The sequence below is a fragment of the Poeciliopsis prolifica genome, unplaced genomic scaffold (assembly GCF_027474105.1).
Source record: "Poeciliopsis prolifica strain line A6 unplaced genomic scaffold, Auburn_PproV2 SCAFFOLD168, whole genome shotgun sequence".
Lineage (NCBI taxonomy): Eukaryota > Metazoa > Chordata > Actinopteri > Cyprinodontiformes > Poeciliidae > Poeciliopsis > Poeciliopsis prolifica.
The window spans coordinates 64-17,015 of record NW_026562543.1 but is presented as its reverse complement, the minus strand read 5'-3'; the positions used below and the strand labels follow the sequence as shown (position 1 = coordinate 17,015).

Here is a 16,952-nt window from a genome sequence, read left to right as displayed (position 1 = left end):
CAAGGAATCAGTTCAACACAAGGAATCAGTTCAACACAAGGAATCAGTTCAAAACAAGGAATCAGCTCAAAACAAGGAATCAGTTCAAATCAAGGAATCAGTTCAACACAAGGAATCAGTTCAAAACAAGGAATCAGCTCAAAACAAGGAATCAGTTCAAATCAAGGAATCAGTTCAAATCAAGAAATCATTTTAAATCAAGGAATCTGTTCAGTCAGGAATCTGTTCAGTTAGGAATCTGTTCAGTGTGGAATCTGTTCAGTCAGGAATCTGTTCAGTTAGGAATCTGTTCAGTGTGAATCTGTTCAGTGTGAATCTGTTCAGTCAGGAATCTGTTCAGTTAGGAATCTGTTCAGTGTGGAATCTGTTCAGTCAGGAATCTGTTCAGTTAGGAATCTGTTCAGTGTGAATCTGTTCAGTCAGGAATCTGTTCAGTGTGAATCTGTCCAGTGGGAGGAAACGAGCAGAAAACCTGAACTGAAACCTAAAATCTCCATCAGAAACCACAAAGACCTCCTGATCCAGAAAACTTGAAACTATCAGGTAATTCTGAGTCTTAATTCATTTGGACTGATCAGCCAATCTGGGTGAAGTGACTCTGCAGCGCCCCCTCTGCTGATGACGCGCTCCTGCAACAACATCCATCACTTTCCTCCTCCTTCTCCTCCTCCTCCTCACTGGTACTCAGAGCGACAAACCTCAGTGCATCAGTGTTTGATTGTAGCCCGAGTCGTGTAGCTGTTCCGCTGCTCCTGAACTGGTGAACCGAACCGAGCCGAACCGAACCGCGAGGAACCCGGCCAACGCACCGGGATGGACCCCGAGCTGGAGTCGCGTTTCCAGCTGTGAGGAGCGGAGCAGGAGCCTGGAAAGCCCCGGAGGAAAGCGGAGGAGGTGGCGGGGGGGATCCGGGGGACAGAGCCATGGCGACTGGCGGCGGCGGCGGCGGCGGCGGGGCGGCGCGCAGGCGGAGAGCCGGGATCCCCGGGTTCTGCTGGAAGACCTGCTGCTTCCCGCTGCTGCTCTGCGTGGTGTCGGTGTGCGGGGAGGAGAAGACCTTCATAGTGGAGGTAAGAGGAGGTTTTCTAAAAGCAGAGAATAACATCGGGAACTGAACCGGATCCGGACTTAGAACCGGTTCAGCGCTTTGTTTTCTGACGCTTCAGCGTCAGTAACAACGTCACAAACTAACAGCTTAATTGCTCATTAAGCCTGATTGTTTCCGCCTGTTTGGCAGCTTTAATAAGTCCTTCAGATCCTCTGTTCCCCCTCCCCCGCCTGCTGCTGCTGCTTCTCTACATTCAGACACATGTTGACCAGAAACAGGCAGGTTAAAGTGAGGCTCCAGTCCAAATATAGCCTCTCCTCCATAATTCATGGATCTGCTGAGTCGGGGTGAATGGGGGAAACTGATGGAGATGTTGGTGATCTGGATCGGTGCTGCTGCTGCTGTTTTCCTGTTTTGTTGCTGGAGATGCTTTGATTGAGACAAAGAGAGCGCCTGTGGCAGTGGAACAAAGGAGGAGATGTTTTCTCCACAGCAGTCTGAGACCAGAGGAGGAGACAGACTCAGCTCCACCGTGAAAACATCACAAAGTTAGAGAGGCGGCAAACTGGAGGGAAAAACTCCTGAGGGATGCTGGAGCAGAAAATCCAAGTCCATCTGTGTTTGTGTGTGTGTGTGTGTGTGGTGTGTGTAGGGGGGGGTGGGGGGGGGTGTGGATCCCATAAGGGTCTCATCTGGGCTGGAGAGTGGCCCCAGCTCCATGGAGAACATGAAGCTCTGCTCTCCAGTGGTTCAGACTCAGAATGTTTTCACTCTGACTCGGTTCACAACATTTGCTCCATTTTAAATAGTTAAATAAATAAATGTTCCCCTCCTCACCTGAGGGGGCGCTGCACCAAGAAAAACTGAAGGAGACAATTTAAAAACCTGCTAAGTCCCTGAGCGCAACTTCCTTCACCAAAGGGAGACAAAAATGTATCGTCAGATTGAGGAGAGCATCGATTTATCAGAGATTTCCTTCATCTAAGGAGATCGGAGATCGGTTGATACGTCAATGTGAGGCCGATCGTTTCCCCGATCTTATTGACCTCGGTAAACTTCTGACCGACCAGGTCATGTCGGCACTTTTGCAGTTATCAGACGTTGCACCACTGTTACCAGCTCAGCTACTTTCTTGCTATATTTAGCAACGTTTCACTCCAAAAAATCAGAAGCGGCAGGTCAGGCTTTTTAAAGATCAGTAATTGATCTGACTGGAAATTACAATCAGCTTTGAGTTGGAGGATTTCTCTTTAGTTTTGGCTAAAGACCACGAGTCATTTGTCCCGCTAGCGCTCCGCTAACATGTTGGTTCTGGTTGTATTTGTCCAGAATTTTAGCTTAACTTATTTAAACCCCGTTGAGATCTGGATCTCATTTTCAAGAGGGACCTGGACCTTATGTATTTCAGCTCAGATTTACTTAGTTTAGCTTATTTTAGCTAAGTTTGCAGTAGTTTCACTTAATTTAAGGCTTAGCTTTGCTTCATTTGGGCTGTCTTAGCTCAGATTAGCTGTTCTTGTTGAACTTAGGCCTGTTGATCTTAGTTTAGCTTCTTTTCTCTTAGCTTAGCACAACACCTGCAGGTTCCTCTGGAGGATTTTATTAATGATTGCTACAGGGCTAACATGCTACAGGAAACATCCTGTGTTTCTGTGATAGTGACGTGGCAGCAGGAAATGATGCCTAACTGCAGATATCTGCTCCATAATGGAGGTAATGAGCTGAAAGTGTGTCTGAGCCCTACAGTCGGTGTCAGGCGGGTTTCCTCCCTCCCAGGAGGGGAGACTTCTGGGAAAGATGATGGTTGTAAACACAGCATTAGAGCTGAAGATGGACTGGAAGTGGGCTGCTGCTGCAGCAGCTGCAGCGGCTGCTGTTGCTGCAGCTGACTGGGTGGGTGGGTGTGAATTCAAGGCCGCTGTCCTGATTAGTCATTGTTGGAGATAAATACACACACTTGTAACGTTTTCAGATTGACAGCCTTGTTGTGGCGCTTCCTCTCTCCAGCCGCAGCTGGAACCAACAGGAGCTGTCACTGCGGGTTTCATGATGGTTTTGTTCTGTCTGAAACCAGCTGAACCCGGACAGAGGAGACGGTCGATATGGAAACACGAGGAAGCGTCTTAAAACGTCACATCCGATGTTTTCAACTAACACGTTGACATGTCAGCAGAAAAGAAATGATTATAAAAATGAAAACATGGAGCAACAGTTCAGTTCACAGCAGCAATTTGAGTCGTGGTCCACAAAACCAGCTTTTATATTCCATTCACCCCGATCGGCAAGCTATCAGCCTAGCTAAACATTTAGCTATAAGCTAAACATTCAGCTTTAAGCTAAACATTCAGCTATAAGCTAAACATTCAGCTAGCATCCTAAATATTAGTTAGCATGATAAGTATTTGCCTAGCTAACTAAATATCTAGATCTGCTCTAAATGCTTAGTTTGGAAAATAAATATTTAATTTCAAAATTAAATGTTGAGTTAAGCAAATAAACATTTAGTTTCCTTATTTACATTAACAAGATTTTCATCCACTAGTTTTTAATTTGCTACGTCTCTGTCTTAGCTTGCAGATGAAAGCTATGTTAGCTAAGCTAACGTTGCTAGTTCAGCAGTAAATATCACCGATGTTTTTCTATGTATTACACAGAGGTGGGTAGACTACTCAGACATTATGACTGAGTTGTAATGTTCTTAAGTTTATCGGTTAGATAGGAATGAGGCGAGAGCTAGTTTTAAGTTTGTGGCTTGCTTCTTGTTTTCTAAGTAGATGGTCAGAGTTGTCCATAGTTTTATTGATTTAATGTAAAATATTGGTTCCACGGAACAGAACCAGTTTCCATTGCCAGGTTGTTGAGTCTTTTTAGGTTCCAGGACAGCTAGCTAGGCCCTTTCTTCACCGCTAGCGCTCGCTACCTCACGTTTACAAGCAGGACTGGAGTGATGATGGAACGACTCCAGACTCAACGAGTCTGAGAGCAGCCGCCGCATGTTAGACTCCTGCATTTAATTTTGGGCTGAAATTAAAAATTTATTCTTCACAGAACCTCAAATTAGACCCAAACATACACACACCTACACACACACACCTACACACACACACACACACCTACACACACACACACCTACACACACACACACCTACACACACACACCATACACCTACACACACATACACACCTACACGCACACACCTACACACACCTACACACACATACACCTACACACACACCTACACACACATACACACACATACACCTACACACACACATGCACACGCATACACCTACACACATACACCTACACACCTACACACGCACACACACACACACACAAACACACACACACACAGTGCTTTGACCTGCTGTCAAAACACACAGATAGATTACTAGCAGTGATACTCTGCAGACAATCGACATTCTTCAACTGTTATCAATTAATTAGATTTCTGCAGACGCGATCAGTGTGTTCTTAGTCCTGAAGCTGCAGAGTCACAGAGGGAAGCATGATGATGTAGGAGCAATCCTGAAGGACAGCAGGACAGGAGGACAATAAGAGGTTTCAGGACAAAAAGTCACTCTTGTAAACATCAGAAACATTAGCGCTAACATGCTAACTACAAACAAAACACTAAAAAAATGGATGCAGCACTCCTTAGAGAAGACTGCTGAGTTTCACATCAGAACTGGATCAGGAAGAGTCTGCTGAAGCCAGAGAACCAAAACTGAACTGAAGTTAGGACAAGTCACCAACGGAAACCTAAAGCTAAGGTAAACAAAGCAAAATCAACTAACCAATAATAAATGTAATATACACTAAACGAATGTTAAATTAGGTCAAGACAGTCTGAAAAACTAATAAAATATGATAACACTCAAATAAAATAGGCTTAACAAAATTAAGCTAAATTAATCCAAACCTTAAAGTTGCACAGAATGAAGTGTTTGAATCTTATTTAAATTAATAAATGATTAAATAAAGTGCAGCAGGAGTGAACCAGAGTTTGTCAGACTGTTTTTAAACGGAGACAGTTGATCATCTGGGCCTCATCCTCAGCTCAGCTGTAGAGAAATCAGGATCAGCAGTTTCAACAGGAATATCTGAACGCCTTCATGATCCATCATCCAATTGTTTCTGAGAAATCTCCTTTAAACTGCCATAAATCAGAACATCAGAGCAGCGACATGAATAAGAACCAGCGTTAGAGCCACCACCTCACTGAAGATTCAAGCAACCTCAGGTTTGCAGCAGAACCTCTTCAGATTATTCCTGTCTGACATTTTAAACCAGTTCAACATCCAGTGAAGTCTAAACTGGACTCACTGGGACCAATGGCCAGCATTCATTTCCCTTTATGGTTCTTTATTTTGGCTTTTCTGTGAACAGGAAGTTAGATCTCACCACATCCTGCTGCTGATCCCAGCAACAGAAAATGTTTGTTTTGTATTTTTCTGTTTTAATTAGCAGTTTGAATAAGATGTGAGCAGATCCTCAGACAAACAGCCTGAGGATCTAAAGCAGCTTCATAATTAAATGTCCGTGTTGGTGAGAAATGGTTTCTCCGATCAGACCTAATCCTCCTGCGCTGCTCTCAGGAGCTCGCTGCTCCTCCGCCTGCCGTTCGTTTATAATTAGAGCTGTGCTCAGATCTGCACTCCGCTCCACGCCGCCGCAGAGATAAATGTCATCTGCTGCACATGCAGCGGCGCCGCATTAAAACCTTTCCTCTGGTGGCTCCGCCACAAAACCACCTTTCAGTTCAGATTAATGTGAACAATAGTCATTTAAAGCTCAAACTAATTAAACTAATGCAAAATATGAACATATTCATGCAAATATGCTGAAAACATTTGTATTATGAGCAAAAATGTATTTTTAATAAATGTTTTTCCTGTATGTTAGACATATATATCCATTTAAAATGAAATAGGACAACAGATATTTTACTGGGTTTGGTTTTAGAAATAGAAGTTCCTTTATTGTCACACAGTGGCAATCAAAGCAAGTAAATTCACACAAAGACAAAAAATAAAATATTTAAAAACAGAATGAAAAATAACGTGCGTTACAGTAAAGGGAAATCCTTAAAAATGTTCCGTGAGAAAGCTAATTATTTGACTCCTAAGTAAATATTTAGTGTTTTTTTATAAATGTTTGAATAACGTGGTGAAAATATTTAGTATCAACCTAAATATGTAGATAAGGTGTAGCAAACGAGCAGGTTTAATATTTGACTTGGAAATAAAATGTTAACTTTATAACTAAATAGTTCATTCACAAGCCAAATGTCTTGCTGGCTTTACAGCTTGTGAATGAAATATTTAGTTTGGAATTGTGATTTTTACAAATGTATGACAAACAAGACGAAAGTATCTGAAAAATGAACACCCATTTATTTTGCCTGGCAGCCTGAATAATCTAAATGATTCTGACTTAGCTTAGTTTATATTATTATAGTTTATTTGAACCTTATTAGTTTTGTCTTTGTTTAGATCAGATTTGCTGATCTGGCTGATTGAAAGGAGGAAGATCCACATCAGAGCTCCTGCTCTGTGATTTGCTCATCGATTCTGTCTCTGTCTGGTTCTGAAGGGATTCTGTGTCTCTGATTAATAAAGTGGGCAAACTGTTTGCCATAGAGGCCTCAGAGGTTCAGCAGGTTCTGGAGGTTTTTATTGAGACAGTGAGCCGGTCGTGTCCTCCGTGACCCGGTTCGTCTGACTGAGAGAACTCTGCTTCATCCAGACTGATTAATCGGATCTCGTCTGATCCCTGGAAGACAAAGTGCAGAAGTCCTGACAGGAAGAGTCGGCGGCGGTCTGAGGATCTGCCCTGGGGGGGGAATCCTGGGCAGCAGGCCGGCGCTCTGCGCTGCAGCAGATCGGCTCCATTAATCAGCCGCCGCTCGGCTTCACCGGCTGTTTTCTGTCCTGATTGCTGCGATGGGATCGGGTTTTCCTGCTCGGCGCTCTGCAGCATTCAGAAACAGAAAATCATTTCTCATATTTCCAGAACCAGGCCTGTCACGATAACAAATGTTGCCGAACGATAAATTTCCCCAGAAGTGATGGTGATAAACGATAATGTAGATGTTTTGAGACCGTTTTCTAGTAGTCTAATATAATGATAATGGCACATATTGATCCTCACAGATCAATAAACTTTAAATACTAATGAACATTTAAAACTGGAAGACATTTTTAAAGTCCAAAGTAAATAAAACAACAAATAAAATGAATTATGAAGTCTCAAAAAAAAGGTTTAGTTGAGACCAAAACATCAGACTGAAAACTTTCATCATCTAGTTTTTGCTGGAAAGAGAAATCCAATTAATTGTGCAAATGGAAATGACTAAACATGTTTTAATTTGTCATGCAGTTGAGATGCAACATTACCGTTCAAACTGCGGAGGCTTTGAAAACTATCAAATGTGACTTAATTCCACATCTGGAATGAAATAGATCTGAGTTTTTCTGTAGTTTTTTGGTGAAAATATCAGAATCAGCTGTTAAATTGTGGTGTTTGTGTCACATTCAGCTGCTGTTGGATCCGTTAGATTGAGGTGATTTGGGTTTTTTCTCAGCTTTTTGTGGGTTTAATCAGGTCAGAGATATAAATGTGATTAAAGTTTAAAATCTGTTCATTAAAGTTTGTTTACTGCTGCGCGAACATGAGCCACAGATTTATTTCATTTGCACGGCGCTGAATGTTTTCTTTCATTAAACGTTCCTATAAACATGATTATAACATGAGATGCTGAAGATAAAAAAACCTGATGAAATATTAATAACAAGAGTTTAATCAGGGAGAAATTAATGATAAAAAACATAAAAATGCTGACAGTTTTATGTCAATACTGGGTTATGTAGAAATATTAAAATTACTACAAAATTAAAGTAAAATGTTTAGATGCTTTTCTCTTTTCAGTTTTTATTTATACAGATTATTTCCATATTTTTAGTTGCAGCATGTTTACATCTATATTTGTAGATTTACGACACCATCATTAACTTTTTCAGCTTAATAATCTGTTTTAAGTAAAACTGTTAGGGTTTTTTTAGCTGTGATAGTAAACGTCTGGCTCACCTCGTGTTGCACGGTGCTGAAAACCTGAGGATGTTCCTGGCTGGAAGTGACTTTTAAAGAGAAAGAAAACAGGAAGACGCTCCAGAACTTGTGCTATCTGTGGATTTCGGATCGATTAGTGGATCCATGTGAATCAGATTTTCTTTGACTCAGAAGGAAAAACCCGTCGGTTGTTTTCTGATCCGAGTTTCTGCAGCAGGAGGAAGATTTTATTGAGGTTTATGGAGATCATAATGAGTTTTTGTGTTTTATTGTGATGGTTTCTCTCCAGTTAGAAACATTTTAATAAACCTGCTTGTTTTTCTTCAGACCAGGAAAGTTTCAACTGCTTGTTTCTGTTTCACATTATTTCTCAGCGTTAGTGTCTCTCAGACAGCATTTTGTGTTTTCCAGCCACATACTGAAGATTTTTAGTACAATCAAGTACAAATGTTACCTTCACTTGTTATAAAAATGCTGTGCATATCAAATATGACTTTGAAAGTTGACTTTGTGTTTAACGCCGTTTGTGCTTCAGTCTCTTTAAAAACGTGTTTGAATTTTTCCAAACATGGTTCTGTCCATCATGGTCCAGCTTGTCTGCTTGCTGGACGTCCATTCATGTCTCTGCAGGATGATGGATTTCTGATGGTTCGTAGTTGACCTTTTAACCCTTCCCTGACATTTCCCCTCCTTCCGGTCGTGTCTCCCAGACGTGGCTGAAGAACTACGGCTACCTGCTGCCTCATGACGTCAGGACGTCGGACCTGCGGCAGGAGAAGGCCATGCAGTCCGCCGTGGCGGCCATGCAGCGTTTCTACGGGATCCCGGTGACGGGAGTCCTGGACGAAACGACCATAGAGTGAGTCACGTTGTGTTTTCATGACAAATGGGATCAAATCTTTATCTATATTCCACTAATGTCGAAAAAATGCAATTTTGCAATTACATTCTTTCCGTTAAATAAGAAATTAGATAAAGATGATGCATTTTAATAGGGGTGTTTCCATTCAAATAAATTTAATTTTGTAATTCACTTTGCGCAGCTCTGTGGTTCCTGGACCGCAGCTGCTGATTGTTGCTGAATCAGATGTTAATATTCTGTCCCGTCCTGCTCTGAGCCAAAGCTGCGCCTTGTGTCCAGGTGGATGCGCCGGCCTCGCTGCGGCGTCCCCGACCATCCTCACACCAGCCGGCGCCAGAGGAACAAACGCTACGCGCTGACGGGGCAGAAATGGAGGGAGAAGAGGATCAGCTACAGGTAACGCAATAAGCAATTCATCAATTCATCACATGGTGAATGAAAACCAGTTCAAAATTTAAAACATGAAAAAACTGGAAGACAAAAGTCTTTAGTCTGGTGCTTTGGTCTCAACTTAACATTTTATTGAAGATCAATTTTGTCTACAGAGACTTCATAATTCATTTTATTTGTTGTTTTATTCATTTAAAATGTCTTCCAGCTCCAGTCTTAAATGTCCACTAGAATTTAGGAAAATCCTTTAATTCACTTTTACCATTTTATTACTTCCAGATGAAAACATTATCGTTCATCACAATTAATTTATCATCCACCAAAATTTATTATTGTGATGATAACACTTTATTATTATTATTGTGCTGTTGACCAGAGTGTCCCACAGTACCCTGAACGCACCATTCTCTGCCTGCTGGCTCTCTGCACAGGTGTAAAAAGACCCTAAAGCAGATTAGGAAACTCCCAGGAGACACTGAACAGAACCGACATGGCTCCACCAAACGTTATTAGAAATCTAGCCAAAAGAATCTGAGTGTTCTCCTGCAGCTTCTCCTTGTTTTGTGACTTAAACAGCATCAGCTGGTGAATAAAGCGACTGATGAGGCAGTCTGCTGAGGATCGAAGCCCGGCCCAGTGGGACCGGCACCGGGCTTTTAGGCAGAACCGACACCCATAAATACTCCCATCCTTCCTGAAAGCCCTCAAGGCTCAGAGCCAGAGACAGTTTATATTAAATAAACATACAGCAGTAAACCAGGCTGTGACGCAGAAAGGAAACTATTAAGACAGATGAATTAATAATTTACTCCTAGTGCTACGTTTTTCAGAAGGAAATAATAATAATAGTAGAGGGGGGACTTGATTAAAGAGTTTAATCGAGTTAATTGAACCATCTGTAATTAATCAAAAAACTAAATATTGACAAAATAAGTAACATTTTCAGTTAAACAACTATTTGCTGCTAAATAGCCATATGAGCATAAGAAATGTATTTTTACTTTTTATTTTGCATTGTGCATATTTTCCTGCATCATGAGGACATTTATTTTGGAAGTTTGTGGGTAGGAACTAATATCAGGGATGTTGGTTCCAGTGGTGCACCTGAGAGACGCGCCCTTCTGGTGCCGCATGGGGAGGTTAGCACATGGCAGCAGAAAGTTAGATGAAAATAGTTTAATGAATGCTGAAAATAATAAACCGTATTCACGAGGGAACGTTTGCTGGTAATTTTACCAGAGTCCTTCTTAAAGCAGCTCCTGTAATGAGCCCAGCAGTTCCTCCGGCTGTTTGCTAATTCCTGCTGGCTAGTCTGAAGGAGCTGAGTGTGGGAGGAACTGCGTTTTGAAGGCGGGGCTACGCCTACCCAGGCATTGTGAACAGCTGAATGGTTGCCATGGAGATTGAAGGATTTGTCAAACATGCATGAAAGAATCGAAGCGACACTCCAGGTTTGTTTCTGGTTAGAGGATCAAATTTTGTCAAGATCAAAATGTCAAGCTTGATGCTGGCCCTTTAAATTTATTGTTGTCAAGGGGAAATCTCACTCTAAACTAAAAATCTCCCAGGCAACATGATCTGTTATTGGACCGCATCAATCCCACTCCGCCTCGCCTCGTCCCGCATGGCGCTCCATCGGGTTAGTGAAAATTACCACCTTCCCGCGGACACTGAAGGCATCCCTGCGGCGCTGCTTCCCACTCTGCAGAGTCAGCTCCGATTACTGGCTGCTCTGGGTCTCCTCCTCCTGCTTCACCTCCCATCAGTCCAAACGGGCCTGCTGGCTCCGATCATTTCAAATCCGATTGCTCGTCTTCTGAGGCGCAGAAGCCCGGTCTCTTTCAACGAGGCTCCTTCTGAGGCGTTTGGTGACAGTTTGAAGGATGCTGGCTGCATCGGATCGTTTAGCATACATGAAGTATTTATTCCCACCTGCTGAGTTTTGTTCCAGTTTCTCCTTCATCCGCTGACTCCTGTGGGAGTTTTTTGGTGCTTGTTCGTCTTGGCGGAGCTGCAGGTTCCTGTAAATCCCTCTTCATGTTCTGAGAGCACAAAGCCAAACACACAACTGGAGCCGAAACGAGAGAAAATGATATTTCCAGTTGACAACAGAGGCTGAGCGTATGGAGGACCAACACTGACATGATTTAAAATAAATAGTTTTTCCTTTTTTTATGCGTTTTTGTCAAACTTATTTGTATAGAAATACAAACATATAAAAAGTTGAACGTCCATCACAATGGACATTAAGACGACTGTGGCTGTCGGAAGGTTGTAGGTTCGGTTCCAGCTTCCTCCTGCCACGTGTCAATGTGCCTGTGAGCAAGGCACTTAACCTCAAATTGCCTACCAGTGTGTGAATGTGTTTGTGAGCAAATGTGTGAATGTGACTCCAGTGGAAACGCTTTGAGTGGCCAAAATGACTGGAAAAGCTTGATAAGTTCAGTCCATTTAACAGCAGCGTTTAATTATTTAGTGTCACCATGCAAAGAAAAAACGTATCTTTAGCGTTTCGCAGCTTATTTGTGGTTTCACAAGTCATTTATTTTATTTCATTGTTTTATGATTTTTATGAGCATGAGCACTGACTGTTGAATTGCTTGTAAATAAAATGTTTTTTTCTGTATTTTAGTGCTGAAGTGAAAAGTATTATTTTTTTGCTACATTGATAAAAATCAGTTCTGAAGGCGTTAATTAGATTTATGGTGAATTTAGGTTTTCATCTGAAACATCATCAAAATCTGCTGAGCTTCTTCAGGACCTTTTCCTGCAGCTCCTTCCTTTCCATCCCTCCATCCCTCCATCCGTCTCCTTCTCCAGCCGTTTTCTGTGAGTTTCTGAGACGAGCGATAAAAGTGAATAAAAATGTACAGCACGTTCCTTCTCCTGCAATTACTCTGTAACGACCTTTCTGGCTCGTTTATCTGCAGCTGCGCGCATCAGGCTGCACATTAACCGAGCTGCAGCCTCAGATGGAAACATCAGCAGATCAGAAAGAAATTATTCAACTCAAAAACACAGATTGGGATCATAATTGTCCCGTCTGCTCAGCGGTGGAGCCGAAGCGTTTCAGTTATCTGTTCTGCAGAGTTCTGGCCAAGCATTTCTTTTATCAGTTTTCCCAAACTGTTTTTCTAAGAGTTTATTTTTTATTATTATCAAATAACGATCATTCATTTAACCAGGTTAAATGAATAAAATAAAAACAGACACGTTTATAATTTTATTTTATCTTTTTTCCATTGTTTGAACTCTATTTTTCCTAAGAAGTTGCCAAACATTCACACATTGATGTTTTTTCTTTATTTTCTTCAGCATTTGTGGGATTTAATATATTTACTATATTTGTCTGTCTGGTACATTTTAATTTAATGTGATATTTTTATGTAATTTATTTACATTTAAATGTTTAATGTATTTTTTTGTTTAATTTTAAGTTTTTATTATAATTATTTATGTTTTTTATTTTGTTAACTAAACTTTGCACTTCCTGTCCTCTGATTGGTCCGTTTTCAGGCTGAAGTGACTCCTGTCAGAAAAATACTAAAACTAATTTCCTCTGCTCCCCAGAATATCGAACTACACCCCCAAGGTGGGGGAGAAGGAGACGCGCCGAGCGATCCGCCAAGCCTTCAACGTGTGGCAGGCTGTCACTCCGCTCTCCTTCCAGGTCAGAAACCAGCAGCTTCTCCTCATCTCCACCTTTCATTGTCATAAAAACATTGACTGTTGAGTTTTCCTCCCTCTGATCCAATCAGGAGGTCCCGAACTCAGACGTGGAGAGTGACGGGAAAGACGCCGACATCATCATCTTCTTCGCCTCTGGTTTCCATGGCGACAGCTCTCCGTTTGATGGCGAGGGGGGATTCCTGGCCCACGCCTACTTCCCGGGCGCCGGCATTGGAGGAGACACCCACTTCGACTCTGACGAGCCGTGGACGCTGGGAAACGCCAACCATGACGGTGAGAGCCGCCGCCAGGGGTCACAGAGGTCACATCTGGTTTTTAATAGTTTTCATGAACTGTTCTACATCTGGGAGTCATTTAATGTTTCATTTAAATTAGTTTTTGGTTTAAGTTTTTTTATTCTCATTAAAATGTTCAGTTTAATTTGTTTTTATATTTTGTTTATTTTAATTGAAATCCTTAATTTACTTGTTTTATTTTAATTCATTATTAATTTTTATTTAAAAGTCTCATATGAACTACATTTTTATTTCAGTTTGATTGTTTATTTACTTATTGAAACGGTATTGAATTGAAATGTTCACATTGGTTCTGATCAGTTTATTATTACCTGATTCATTTTTCCTCTGAAATCCTGCGGAGGCAGCAAAGTGTTTCGTTTTTCCACCATGGTTGTGTCTTCTGAACATTTGAGGCTAGAATTTCATTATTTTTAATCCACTTCTTCAGGTTTCTGGAAAACCTTCATGGAAACAAAGTTAACAGTTTAAAATGGCAGCAAACGAAAACCAAAAACTTTCTCTGAGTTTCATTGAGACACATTTAAATGTGTTTCTGCTTTCCCTAAAAGCTCTTCAACCTGCAATGCTCAGTCTGTCTCTATCACACACACACACACACACACACACACACACACACACACACACGCACGCACGCACACGCACACACACACACACACACACACACATACTCATGCGTGGTGTAATTGAAAGATTAGCGAGCAGATAGCGCAGCGTGATTCATGCTATCCGCTTCAGAAGGACAAACGGGACACATTTTTCACTTTGGATTAAAACTTCATGTTCCCACCTGAGTCTGGTGACGTTTGTTATTAACCTGCAGGACAAAACTGAGGGCAAAGCAACCCACAGGAACCAGAACCGCTCCCTCCTTCCTTTTGTAGAAACAAATAGAAATTCATCAAGAGGTGTTTACTTCATACAACTATCAACAAAGACATTTTATTTATTATATTTTATTTATTTGGTAGACATAAAAATTTTTTTTTAACCTGTTCTTTAAAATACAACAGAGTTTACAAAATATGAAAATTAAATTTGTGCAAACAGCAGAAATATTATTCAAGCGAGGAAAACTGTTCACACTCTGGGAACCTTTTCATTTAGTTTGTTTAATCTCCAGGTCAACCATTCAGCAGTGCAAAACGCCTGGGTGGACTTAGCTCCGCCTCTGAGGCGCAGCTCCTCCTTGAACAGGCAAACTAAGCCACAGCATTTTAATTTGTTTATTGTGAATAAAATTATTATTAAATCTGATTTGACATTTTCAACAGAAATGATTTGAAAGATTCCACATTTTGTAAAACCATAATCTTCACTTTTAGATGACTGTGTTGCCGTAGTTACGACCTGATGCTTCGGGTGGATCATAAATGTAAATAAAACTGAATAGAATTGAAAGTAAAATGCAGGCTTGAGACAACAGGAAGTGATGCATTCAAGGGTCTGAGCAGAAAGTCGGAGTCCAGGGAGCTGAAGGAGCCGTAATCTTCAAACGCATCAAGAAGAGCAGAAAATTATGGGCTGTAATTAGGTTCAGGCAGAGTGGAACCGATTAGAGAGCTCATAAAGTGTTTGAGTCTCAGCTCCTCCATCAGACGGCTGGAAGTTATTAATTATCTGGCAGCAGCTCAGGGTCCAGATTATCTAATCCCACATAGGTTCAGAACGGCCGGGCCGCCATTCTCCCTCAGAACCAGCAGGACAAGAAGGAAAGAGGTTCAGATGGAAAATGATCCACCTCTTCACTGTAGAAATTCACACATCAGGATTAAATGCAGCATTTTCTCAGATGCAAAAGCCGCAGTGATGCGAACATCATGCAGGAGAAGGAGGATTAATGCAACATTAGCAATTATATAAGATCCATGTTTAAACAATAAATTATGGGATGTTTCTGGTATAACGGCTCAACAATCATTAACCGTTTCCTGCTTCATATCAAGTGCATGAAGGAGTGAGAGCATTAACCTGCTAAACCTTTAGTTGCTGTTAAATTATCTAATTAACATGGATTATTTTCTCTGTTCAGATCAGAACATTTTTTATGGATGTTTCTCTAATTGGAGAATAAAGTCTAAAGTAGAAAAAGGTCAAGCAAGTTTATACTTCTGGTTATGGAAATATGTATTGTATGGAAGTGTACTATCAAAATAAAAGAGACTGGTGCATCAGTGTTGCTGTAGATTCATTTTAAACATCCCACATTTTGCCTTTAAAACAGCTCATTCTTTGTTTTCTGTTTAAATGTTGGCCAAGAAAAGGGGAAAAGAAACGATGATGAAGAGATTACAGGAAGTTATTCTAAAGCAGGTGTTTATGAAGAGGTTTGGAAAACCCAGCTTTTATTTTGGAAGTCCATTTCCTGTTATCAGCAGGTGAATTTAGCATATAACTTAAATATAGGAGGATGATGTGGGACACTTTACACATTATTATTAAGTGGAAAATGCGTTAACCTTCTTGTTTAACTGCTGCTCAGCAGAATTCCTACAACAATATGAAGATGTTTCTCTTCTCCAGATCCAACATGTTTGCTGCTTTATGAGATCTGAATAATTTATTCTCCCACAGATTATATATTTAAGGATGCAGTGTGTTCGTTTGGGACTGGTATTACTTTGAAGAGAAGAGCGATAGAAACAAATTTCACTGTAAATTTAACAAACCGGCTGTAGATCAGCGGACGCCATCTTTGATTTTCTGCCGTCTTTCTCTCCAGGTAATGACTTGTTCCTGGTGGCGGTGCATGAACTAGGCCACGCTTTGGGTTTGGAGCACTCCAACCCCCAGCGCCATCATGGCTCCCTTCTATCAGTACATGGACACGCACACTTCAAGCTGCCGATGGACGACCTGCAGGGCATTCAGAAAATCTACGGTGAGGAAACGCGACACAAGTAGCGAAATATTTAACTGGAAGGACGAAGCGGGACTCTTTGAGGTGTTCATGAACACAACATTTCACTCTGAATCTAAAAGCAAAAACGTGCAAAAGTCAAAACAGCAAACTGAATTATTAATGCCGGAGCCCAGAGAGCAGCTGAATTATGGAGAATATTCGGCAGCCGGGCTCCGTTTGAAGGAAGAAAACGGATCGGAACCAGCAGCTTCTGCCTGGAAAACGTGTTTACACCAGAGACACAAAGACGGCTGCCGTCTTCATCAGCTCTGACTCTGATTTCTGTCTGCAAACGAGGAATTATCGGCATGGCGCCGGTGGAAATGTGGTGAAAAATGTATTTATTAGACACAAGAGAAGGAGGAGAAATGTCTGTCGGGTCAGATTTCCCCTTATTCATTTCAATGAGCAGAGCCTGAAAAAAAACTGATTATCACCTTAAAGGTCATGATGCACGGCTGACATTTCAGGGAAATATTGACAGGAAGCGTGAGATCAGCAGCATCTTTTCTCTGCAGCTCAGTGTTCGCTGCAGATACCTGACTGAGTTCCTCAGGTCGTCTGGCGTTTCCACCTTTCAGAGAAAAAACACGGCCGGGTTTTTATTCCTCTGTGAAGCTGCAGGAGTCAAAGAGCCGTTAGTAGATCAGACAGACATTATTCACAGCAATAAACGGCGTTCAGATGATATG

General features: G+C 41.4%; 1 protein-coding gene across 1 annotated transcript; it reads left to right on the top strand.

Annotated features, from left to right (window-relative positions):
* Positions 1-689: 689 nt before the first annotated feature.
* On the top strand, positions 690-16,239 carry LOC129356363 (matrix metalloproteinase-24-like; the record flags this gene model as incomplete). The annotated part of the gene is given in 8 exon segments (XM_055025956.1): positions 690-1,070; positions 8,831-8,979; positions 9,262-9,378; positions 12,943-13,042; positions 13,131-13,335; positions 16,081-16,144; positions 16,146-16,189; positions 16,192-16,239. Coding segments are annotated over 8 exon segments (874 nt in total), but the record flags the coding sequence as incomplete, so codon positions are not given.
* Positions 16,240-16,952: the final 713 nt, after the last annotated feature.